The 11,921-nt window shown below is 38.2% G+C and overlaps 2 protein-coding genes across 2 annotated transcripts in view; both read left to right on the plus strand.

Moving 5' to 3' along the window:
- Nucleotides 1-5,715, plus strand: part of ctnna1 (catenin (cadherin-associated protein), alpha 1) — a 268,835-nt gene extending 263,120 nt beyond the window's left edge. Inside the window, exon 18 of the mRNA XM_049475253.1 lies at nt 1,603-5,715. Coding sequence (XP_049331210.1) covers nt 1,603-1,893 — 291 coding nt within the window. The 3' untranslated portion in view covers nt 1,894-5,715. The remainder of the gene's footprint in view (nt 1-1,602) is intronic.
- Nucleotides 5,716-11,173: 5,458 nt separating this feature from the next.
- LOC111189786 (60S ribosomal protein L37) lies at nt 11,174-11,517 on the plus strand. The gene has a single exon (XM_022663445.2). It carries the CDS (start codon nt 11,194-11,196, stop codon nt 11,494-11,496), a length of 303 nt encoding a protein of 100 aa, XP_022519166.2. The 5' UTR covers nt 11,174-11,193; the 3' UTR covers nt 11,497-11,517.
- Nucleotides 11,518-11,921: the final 404 nt, after the last annotated feature.

An 11,921-nucleotide genomic window follows, 5' to 3' on the forward strand; every position in this document is an offset into this window, starting at 1 on the left:
ACATTTTAATTAGTTTAAGGGGAACAGTTCATCCAAATATCTATTAAAAAAAAAACATGATTGACTCAAACTAAATTATCATTTCTGTGCTATTTTGTGTTGAAGAAGAAATTGCTTGCATTTGCTGTCTTTTTTCTTTTTTTTTTTTTTTCTTTAAACTCGTTTCCCGACACATTAGCAAATCATCTTTCACAGAGTGGCAGTCATTAGATTTCTCTCTTAGAGAATCGTAGCATTATTGCTTTTTCAGTGGAGTTTTTTCTTATTTAGACTCGCTGTCAGCATCACCTTCTTACTAATTACCGACTGAATCAGACTATGTACTAATCTTTCATGATTTATTGAAGTTCTGTGTTGAGTTACAGTGTACACTATTGTTGCATATACTGTGGCATGTAAATTGAAGGTTGCCATATTGGGTAAATGGGGGGAAAAATGCAACTGAAATCAAGAAATTCACCAGAACTCAGTTTTAGAACATTATGTATCAATTGTTTGTGAAATCAGCTGATTAATTTATAATAGATCAGTTTAAAGTTTATTAATTTATTTTTCTGACTGTTTGAGGCTAAATTCAAAAATAGAAAATTGTATATAAAAACTCATAATTTATTTGTGTAATGTAGTGCAGTATACAAGAAATACGTTTTCATTAATTTTTTCCAATTTTAGTTTTTTCATCTGTCGCTTACAATCAGAATTTCAAGAAAAAAAAAACTCTATTTTCTGATTTTTCATTTTTTTGCATTTTGCAAGTTGGATTAAACGATCAGATTTGTTACAGGATACAAAAAGGACAAATCTGAAAAAACAAGAGAATTCAACGTTTCTTTTTTTTTTTTTTTTTTTTGAAATTCTGTTGAAATGGAAAAATCAAATAATTGAAAAATTGGATAAACACATTTGGATAAACACTATACTGAATCGAAAAAAAAATATTTTATAGTTTTATTTTTATACCTAGTTTTCAAATTTAGCTTAATAGTCAGACAATTAACTTTCTAAACTATACACTCACCATAATATAGCAGCTTTAAAAAAAAAGAAAAAAAAAAAACAGGAATTTTACATAGACTTCTATTTTTAAACTCTTTCAAGCTTTCACTATAGCAACCCTTTTTTTGAAATAAAAGAACCCTTGTTAATTCCTTTAAAGAAAACATATATTGTATGCCATATCTTATTGTGCACAATATAAGTGACAAATTCTGAGATGATAAAAAAGACTCTTTGTGTGATATTTAAAAATCTTTTCAAAGTATCCTCAAGTTCAATCACAAAAAAGACTATCCAAAACTTTATGGAAAGGAAGAGCAAGAGTTCCCTCTGTTCTACAGAATAAGTTCATCAGATAAAAGCCCACTTAAATGATTCAGAGTATTTTGTTTTTTTTCAACACTCACTTTAGTTACTTCATGATTCCTTATGCGTTCCTTCATATTCTGGATCACTTCACTATTAATTTACAATTTACGGAAAAAAAACTAAAAACATTGAACGAAAAGGTGTGTCCAAACTTTTGACTGGTACCTGAGTTCAGTGAACAGGATAATTTCAAGCCTAGCTGTTAACACCCAACCTCTGCTTGTGTTTATTCTCCAGCTGGACAGCGCCATGTCTCTGATCCAGGCTGCCAAGAACCTGATGAACGCTGTGGTGTCCACAGTCAAGGCCTCCTACGTGGCCTCCACCAAGTACCAGAAGTCCCAGGGCATGCAGAACCTCAACATGCCCGCCATCTCCTGGAAGATGAAAGCCCCCGAGAAGAAGCCCCTGGTCAAGCGCGAGAAGCAGGACGACGGCCAGCAGAACAAAGTCAAGAGATCTTCCCAGAAGAAGCAGATCAACCCTGTCCAGGCTCTGAGCGAATTCAAAGCCATGGACAGCATTTAAACAGCGCTGGAATCCATTACCTATTCACCACTTTCTTCTATATAGATCAGTCCAGAGGACCCACTGCCCCTTACTGTTCAGGCTATGCTACACTGACCCATCCAACATCCAACGTCCATTTAATACCAGTTCAGATCTATAGGAGTTCTAAAATAAGTTAAATTAATGGGGATTTTCGAGGAATAGCATTTTAAAATCATGTGATTCAGCAGAGTTGAATGAAACAGGATCATTGTAGAAGGTTGAGCCGTTTACGCTGTTCTAGAATAGATTGAATAGGTTTAAGGGCAGTCTAGAACAGTGGAAGGGGATTAAGAGGAAAGCTTGGTAGGATGTCGAACCTCGTTCTCACTGTTCTAGAGTGTTCTTGCCACATTTACTGATCTAAAATGACATTCCCCCCTAAATTCACATTATTCTCAAATGTTGATCTCTAACCACACTGTCTAGAACATTGTGTCTAGAACTGATCAGAAAATTGGAACTTGGAACACTCACACTCTTCTAGAAATCTGAATAATTGAGCATATTTTAGATAAGACATGGATGTCTAGACATGGGTTCGAACTGTTCTGAAATGTTGATCCCATTTCACACTGTTGTGGAACATATTGTGGCCCCATTCTATTACATTGTCTTAGAATGGTTGGAAATGGTTTAAATGAGTGTCACACCCAGAATTGGCCTTTCTTTCAACATTGATTTCCACTCCTGCCGTTCTAGAATCGTTTCAACTGTTGGAAATGGTCTAGATGAGTGTTACACACAAATTTGACCTTTTCTTGAACATTAAAACAATTCTAGAAGAAGTCATTGCTCTAGATAAGTGTCACACCCAGATTTGGCCTTTCTTTGAACGTCGATTTCTATTTACGCTCTTCTAGAATAGTTTCAACAGTTGAAAATGGTGTAGACAAGTGTCACACCCAGATTGGGTCTTTTCTTGGACATTGAATTGATTCTAGAAGACCTAGAGTATAAGGCAATGGTTGGAACTGCTTTAGAAAAGTGTCACACCCAGATATGGCCTTTCTTTGAACATCAATTTCTATTTACGCTCTTCTAGAATCGTTTCAACTGTTGGAAATGGTCTAGACGAGTGTTACACCCAGATTTGGCCTTTCCTTGAACCTTGACTCCCACTCATTATCTTCTAAAATGGTTTCAATAGTTGGAACTGCTCTAGATAAGTGTCACATCAAGATATGGCCCTTCTTTGAACATCGATTTCTATTTATGCTCTTCTAGAATCGTTTCAACCGTTGGAAATGGTCTAGACAAGTGTCACACCCAGATTTGGCCTTTCCTTGAACATTGTAACGATTCTAGAATATTGAAAATGGAAGTCAATGGTTGGAACTGCTCTAGATAAGTGTCACATCAAGATTTGGCCTTTCTTTGAACATTGATTTCCACTCCTGCTGTTCTAGAATCGTTTCAGTGGTTGGAAATGGTCTAGATTAGTGTTACACCCAGATTTGGCCTTTCCTTGAACATCAGTTTCCACTCACACTCTTCTAGAATTGTCTTAATGGTTGGGAATGCTCTAGATAAGTGTCACATCAAGATTTGACCTTTCTTTGAACATTGATTTCCACTCCTGCTGTTCTAGAATCGTTTCAGTGGTTGGAAATGGTCTAGATGAGTGTTACACCCAGTTTTTACCTTTCCTTGAACGTTGAAACGATTCTAGAAGATTGAGAGTGGAAGTCAGTGGTTGGAATTGTCTAGATGAAGGTCACATCCAAATTTAGCCTTTCTTTGACTATTGACTCCCCTTTCACAGTACTCTAGAATTCTGTTAATGTTGAAAATTTGGAAATTCTGGAAGTTCTAAAGCATGTCCAACCATTCAAAGTTTTTTTTTTAAGTTGTGGGATCAGTGTTTTAATAAATAAGTATTAACCACTTTTTCTTTGATATGTTGGAAGATGTTTGGGTCAGTGTTCCAAAACCTTCTGCAGTTTCCCTGCTTTAACTCTTGTCTGATATCTGATGTGTGATAAACCCATTAGATATATGCCTTAGCTGAAATCTTCATCTTTTACCAGTTGAATTGGTTTAGTTAAAGCAGGGAAACCCCTGAAATGAATTGAGGGGGGCTGTGGGTCTCTGCTGGAACCACTGCTGTAGATTGTTGTGAGATTGATTGGTACAGGCTGTGGGATTTGGGAGCTGTATGTTATGTATGAGAGCGTTCCTCTACCTTTAAGGCCTTAGTCAGCAGACTGTCACTTTCACATTCACAGTTGCTTAGCTGAGCCACTGAGGTTCATATATATACTCTTCTTTCTATTTATTCACATGGATGAATTCTGCAGTGCCCAATCTCTGTATGCCAGTCTTTCCTTTTTTTCCGGCAGGTGGTTAAAAAAAATATATATACACGCAAAAAATACGCAACTGGACTAGGGGCATTCTGTTTAATTCTTTTTCCCAAGATTTTCTAATTTTATTATTATTTAGTTTGTGTTTTTCCTTTTTATACGATTTGAGAATTCCTTTTATATTCCTTATTTGATACTTTTCATCTTTTCAGCCTCCAGATTTGTTTGCTAGTCTAGATTTCGAAACCTATGCAAACTATAAATATAAATGCCTTACTCTGTATCTCATGCAATAATTTCATATGAAATAAATCTCATGTTTTTTTTTTTCTGGTTTTAATCTCGAGACCAAAGGCGGTGCATTTTTTGTGTGTTTAAACAAGAAAAAGAAAAAGTTCTAATATTTTAATAACAACACTAAATATAGGCTGCGTCCAAATTACATACTACACTTTTTTTGACAGGTTAGTACATTAAATATTGATATTCTAACACATTTTGTACTAATAGGGAGTGATGAAGCATTGTGGGATAATCGTAAATGTCCATCATAATCATAATTAACTTAAAATAATTAACAAATAAAAAAAAAAAGCTAAATTTATTACGTTAGTGTTAGTCATTAGTATGCAATTGGGATGCACCCATATATACTTTCCATGAACTTATATAAATATATATTTTAATAAACAGCAATTGTTTTCCTTTCCACTTCAGTACCATCAAACTCTTATTAAATTCCAGACATCTCGATTTCTAGCCATCCTCCTCGGGTGTGCTCTTGACCTGGTCTCTCGTTATTTGACGAGTAGCGTATAATGAGGCTAACACCCCGCGGGTGGAAGGTGCAGCAGGCCGCCGCAGTGAGGCAGAAGAGGGAAATGAGGATATTAAGAGCTAGTGTTTAAATCCAGCCTCCTCCTCGACTCGCTCAGGCAGGTTTAAATGAATCAGCATCCTCCTGATTTGGTGGAGAGCTCGCCGAGGGCTCTGAAACTTTTGTGTCTTTAAACGGCAGCGTCTGATAGGCCGAGCGAGACGGAGTCTGAAAGTCTGATCCCTGAGAGCCTCCGCCGAGCATCATTGAGCGTAAATGAGTGTATCCACCCCAAGCGATACCGGACGAGCCCCCCAAAATCACCCCCCCGTCCATTAATATTCCTCAATCGACGGGGATGCAGGTGTGTTTGTGTTTGGTGGCGTTTTTGAATTGGCAGATTAATTAAAAGTGAAAAAAGAATCTCCAGGTGTTTTTTTTTTTCTTTGTGTATTCCTCCCTCTTTTACATTCTCAACATTTTGTTTTTGTTTCCATTGTGTTAAATCTTTTGTTAAAAATAATTCTACTTCGAGTATTTGTTTGATGGCAGGAACTGCAAGCTGCCTGATTGATTTTTGATTTTTGAAATTTGTAATTTTGAGCTGTGTAATGTTCTTCACATGTACTGCTTTTACCTAAAAACAATAAATCAGACAAATCCATGTTTCCTCTTTCACTTCCAGACTGAAGATCTTTATTTCCGTCTCTTCCGTCCATTTTTTCCTCAGATGTGAAGATTGTGTGATTTCAAAAAGCACTATGAACAATATTGTACTGAACAATTCTTGTGCTTTTTTGTGTCTCCTGGGGTCCTAAATATTCAAGGATTTTGGTTAAGTACCAGTCAAAGGTTTGGACAAACATCTCATTCAATGGATTTTTAATTATTTAATGATTTTCGTCCCTCACGGAACCCCTGCTATGCATTGCTGTCCAGTATGGAGGAGCTTTTGGATAAACCAGCCATTGTATGAGTTTAGACACCCTGCACATTCATAGCAACCTAGTGACCATAGTTATGTATGTATTACGAACATATGATCTGATTTATGCCAATACTTTATGGCTGCATATTACCACCATAGCAACCACCACGGACACCAAAGCAATGCCATAGCAACCACCCACAAATCAGCACTGCAGTATTAATCCTCCCTATTTTTGTCTGGTTAACGTGGGCTGCAATTTTTGAGATATCAGCTCTGCCAGCAATGGTGGGCTTGTACACAGCTTTTTGATTGGGCTTACGGTTTTCGTAGAAACTTTTTTTTTTTTTTTTTTGCCAAGTTTACCAACCACTACATATACCATATCAACACCTTAGCAACCATCTAGCATCATCTTAGCAACACCTTGGTAACCTGCAGAAACTGCAATCTAGTTGTTATTCCTCACATGTTTTATGTCTGGTAAACTTGGGCTGCAGTTCTTGTGCTATTGACTCTGTTCCAACACTAAAATGTGCATCATGATTGGAGTTGGTGGGCTTCTACACAGTATTCTGATTGGATGTAGAGTTTTTGTAAAAACCTTTTCAAAGTTAAGATAAGATAACATCTTAGCAACCACTTAGCAACACAATAGCAAACACCACACACCATATCAACACCCAACAACCTTCTAGCAACGTCTTAGCAACATCATAGTAAACAGCAAGGACCCCATAGCATTACCATAGCAACCACCCACAAAGCAGCACTGAAACTATACTCTCAATTTCTGCAGGAACCTGCAATCTAGTTATTTCTCCCACTTTTTGTCTAGTCAAAATGGGCTGAGATTTTTGATAGGATGTACAGTTTTCAGAAAAAATTACTTTTTCTAAGTAAGAATGAATGGGGAGCAAAAGTGCGCGTCCATGTATCTCACAATTTTTGAGATGCAAATACTTTATCTGATTTATGCAAAAAAAAAAAAAAAGATGGATGTACATTAGTGCCATAGCACCCTTCACAGAACATCAACACCTTAGCAAGCATAACAGACATCTTAGCAACCATCTAGCATCGTCTTAGCAACACCTTAGTAACCAGCATGGACACCCGCCATAGCAATACCATAACAACCACCCACAAAGCTGCACTGCAGTCACACTCAGTTGTATTCACTATTCCGTAGCTGGAATTGTGATGTCTGATTCGGGCCGGTTTCCCGCTCAGAGTGGAATTGCGTGGAGTTTTAACTGGTCAACAGGGGAGAAGGTTTTGCATTAGTGGGAGCAGTGGGTGGTAAAGTGTTACATCTGAGCGCCGCTGCAGTCATGCATGTTCTCAGCTCTTTTGAAGTAGCAGACTGCCACTTCCAACCGGGTCTCAGCGGAGAGGCGTTCGCTCGGTTCAGCGTTTCTACACAATAGCAGCGCAGCGCTGCGAGGAGGTAGAGTGACAGATGGCTAAAGGATTCTGTTTGTGTATGAATTTGTTTGCATCCCACTTAAATCACATGCTCCCGCACGTTTCAGCACTCCGGGAGGATCGGTTACGAGTGGACGTCTCCGTAACGGCAACATCTTTACCGCCGATTCCTCCCTGTGATTTCTGAGACACCTGTACCAGAGTTTACCTTTACTGTGATCAAGATTTGATAGAAATCTGAAGCTACAATTCTCATATTTATCAGACAAATCCATGTTTCCTCTTTCCTCTAAAATAGTTATTCTCTTTAAATTGTTTGGGTTTGTCTCATCTTTACTCTTACAGCAAAAAGCTGAAAGACAAACACAGGAAATGGAAACCATCACTGATCATCAGTAAATTTTACATTTCATTTGTAAATCAAGGGATCAGAATCTGGAGGAAGAGTGGAGAGACACACAGTCCAAACTGCTTGAGGTCTAGTGTGAAGTTTCTACAATCAGTGATGGTTTGGAGAGACATGCTGATCATCTGCTGGTGTTGATCCACTGTGTTTTATTATCAAGTCTAAAGTCAGTGCAGTTTTGTTTTCCCACAAAATCTTACAGCACTTCATGCTTCCCTCTGCTGCTGACAACTTTTATGGAGATGAGGATTCCATTTTCCAGCAGGTTAAAAGTACCCAAAATTAGGAACATTTAGCTTTGTGTCGAAACTGTCTTTTTTATTTATTTTTTTATTATGGGATGTAAAAAAACATATATACAGTTATACAACTCTGGAAAAAAATAATAGATCGCTTCAGTTTCGCAATCAGTTTCTCTGATTTTTCTTTTTATAGGTTTATGTTTCAGAAAAATGAACACTGTTGTTTTATAAATAAAAACAAATGTCATTTAGAGCATCTATGTGCAGAAAATGAGAAATGGCTGAAATAAAAAAAAAGCAGAGCTTTCAGAAAACAAGTTTATATTCATAAAGTTTTAATAGTTCAGAAATCAATATTTGGTGGAATAACCCTGGTTTTTAATCACAGTTTTTTGATGTATCTTGGCATCATGTTCTCCTCCACCAGTCTTACACACTGCTTTTGGATAACTTTATGCTGCTTTGCTCCTGGTGCAAAAATTCAAGCAGTTCAGTTTGGTTTGATGGCTTGTGATCATTTATCTTCCTCTTGATTATATTCCAGAGTTTTTTTTAATGTGGTTTCTTTTTTTTCCCCCAGAGCTGTATTTTGTCTATCGCTTGTCAGAAAAAATATTGATATATTAGTTTTGATCCATATCGCCCAGCCCTACTATGCCCCTATCACTAGCATTGTAAGTCTGTTGGGAGCATCGGCTAAAAGTGCTGTATTTCAGAATGCTGGGTCCATTTCTCACTAGATTTCTTCTTTAAAAATTCTTCAAATACATCGATTTGATTCTTTATTGACCCAAAACTGCTCAACACAGACTTTATACCAAATTGAAAACCTGTTTTAGCAACAGAAGCTCTTTTAAACATCAGAATCCAGCAGTTAGAAGTGGCGTCTGAAGGCTTGTGGACGGGCAGTGAAGTGTGGCGGAGGATCTCGGCGCTGATGAAGTGCTAATAGAATGCAATAGATCTTTGGGTCTCATCCTTTCTCTGCTCATAGATTTGAATAATTCAGCTAAATTTCTTTGCCTCTTCATTTTTACGTTAATGATATTCGGTACTCGTTACTCATGACCACACAGCGTGTAACCATGGTGATGAGAAGAACCGCGGCGACCGCTGTCTCGAGCTACGGTGCTTGAGCCGTTCCTCTGATCTGAACGTGGATTGGAGAAGCTGGGCTTCCTCCTGAGTGTAACTACTGAACAGTGGGAGAGAAACGGCTCCAGACTGGACGGCAGGAGGGGGGCGCTCTGCCAACTGTCTGCCCACCAGCCCGGGAGATCCAGACTGGAGCCGAGTGCGGTACGACAGGGTGCGGTTCATTAGGGGAGGCTTCATCAGGCAGAGGGGAATCTGTCGCTGTTATCACCCTCAAAATACTTCACTTAATATACAGGTACATCTTAAAAAAAAATTAGAATAACATTAAAAAGTTACTTAATTCCAGTAATTCAGTTCAAAATGTGAAACTGAAACACCTGTCATTTTAGTGTGAGAGGTTTCATGGCTAAATTGGAGCAGCCTGGTGTACAATCTTCATTAATTGCACATTGCACCAGTAAGAGCAGAGTGTGAAGATTCAATTAGCAGGGTAAGAGCACAGTTCTGCTCAAAATATTGCAATGCACACAACATTATGGGAGACATACCAGAGTTTAAAAGAGGACAAATTGTTGGTGCACGTCTTGCTGGCGCATCTGTGACCAAGACAGCAAGTCTTTGTGATGCATCAAGAGCCACAGTATCCAGGGTAATGTCAGCATACCACCAAGAAGAACCAACCACATCCAACAGGATTAACTGTGGATGCTGTAAGAGGAAGCTGTCTGAAAGGGATGTTCGGGTGCTAACCCGGATTGTATCCAAAAAAACATAAAACCACGGCTGCTCAAATCACGGCAGAATTCAATGTGCACCTCAACTCTCCTGTTTCCACCAGAACTGTGCGTCACCACAATAAATTATTGTGCTCTAAAACCAGGTGATTCAGTTTCATTGTCCAACCCCTGTAGATGCATTACACAGACAATTAGAAAATGATATAAGACCAATTGGTACTTTTGGCAGTGTGGTCACTGATTGGTGGAAACTTCACACTAGACCTCAAGCAGTTTGGACTGTGTGTCTCTCCACTCTTCCTCCAGACTCTGCTCCCTTGATTTACAAATGAAATGTAAAATGTACTGATGATCAGTGATGGTTTGGAGAGACATGTCATCTGCTGGTGTTGATCCACTGTGTTTTATTATCAAGTCTAAAGTCAGTGCAGTTTTGTTTCATGCTTGTTTTCATGCTTCCCTCTGCTACTGACAACTTTTATAAAGATGCAGATTTCATTTTCCAGCAGGACTTGGCACACTGCCCACACTGAAAAAAAGTACCAATTGGTTTTATATAATAATCAAATTTTCTGAGACACTGATTTTTGGGTTTTTATTGGCTGTAATCCATAATCATTAACAATTAAATAAATAAATGCCTAAAATAGATCACTCTGTGGGTAATACATCTATATAATATAATGTGTACCACAGCAACCACCTGGAAAGAACATATCAGCCACTTGGCACTTTTCCCCATAGGAATGAATAAAGTGAAGAATGTGGTAAAGATATGCTAGTAACAACCTGACAGCTGAATCTTTTGTGGTGTACCACTTAGCAACACCATAACAACCGCCTGAAATACCACATAGCAACATGTGGCATATCAACTCCCTGGGATACTATAGCATGAAACCATAGTATCCACTATACAACTCCACTGCAACCACCTTGTACACATTTTACACTGTGCAGCTCTTTCAGAATATACATCCTCTAGTTCTTTTCATTCCTGTTTATAAGATAAAGAAGGGACAAATCACATATATTAATGCAATTTATAATACATGTATTTATATGGCACATTTTAAACACAAAAGGAATGTAGTGATTTGTTTCCATAAAGAAACAAATGAATCCAATTGAAAAAAAGTGAAATAAAGATAATAAAATGTATTTTATTAAATCTTTTAATAAAATGAAATCAAGGGTGCACTAAATTAGGTTGAAATAAATGTACTGTATTATTTTTTTGTTGTTCAATGAACAAATAATTTTTTTTTACCTACATTAAAACCAAATTAATCGCGCCGGACCTCAACTCCAAGAAAGATGACGAAAGGAACGTCGTCTTTCGGGAAGCGCCGCAACAAGACCCACACGCTGTGCCGCCGCTGCGGCTCCAAGGCGTACCATCTGCAGAAGTCCACCTGCGGGAAGTGCGGCTACCCCTCCAAGCGCAAGAGAAAGTACAACTGGAGCGCTAAGGCTAAGAGGCGCAGCACCACTGGAACTGGCCGCATGAGACACATGAAGGTTGTGTTCCGCCGATTCAGGAATGGATTCCGTGAAGGAACTGTCCCCAAACCCAGGCGGGCAGCAGTGCATCCAGCTCCTCGTAAACAATGTTTCTAATAAACATGTCAACAAAAAAAATTAATCTAACACAAGTAAAATAAATTAAGTAAATGAATAATAAAATGTGTTAAATTATGATGCACTAAGTTTAATAAGGTTATTTGTTTGTAATATTTAATAAATGTATTGGGAGGCGATGTTTTACACACAGATCCAGTCTGAGCTTTTTACATACTGGACCCACATGCAGGATGTGGTGCTCTTTGTGTTGATTGTATTGTATTTCTGAGGTGACATTTAAAGTCTTTTAATAGAGTTTTAAATGTGTCGGCGTGGCGTGGAGCTCGGCGTGGGGTCGGAGCGCCGGATCACGCTGTTACACTGAGCTGTAATTTAAGAACAGAATGAGTTTGCTCGGATGGAGGCTGTTCTTTGTGAGGCTGCACTTCCTGTAGAAAGGCGGTACATCACCCGTCTGTCAG

The sequence above is a fragment of the Astyanax mexicanus genome, chromosome 2 (genome assembly GCF_023375975.1).
Source record: "Astyanax mexicanus isolate ESR-SI-001 chromosome 2, AstMex3_surface, whole genome shotgun sequence".
NCBI lineage: Eukaryota > Metazoa > Chordata > Actinopteri > Characiformes > Acestrorhamphidae > Astyanax > Astyanax mexicanus.

Excerpts from the sequence above, each read along its gene's own strand:
- LOC111189786 (XM_022663445.2), top strand. The coding sequence starts at position 11,194 with ATGACGAAAGGAACGTCGTCTTTCGGGAAGCGCCGCAACAAGACCCAC.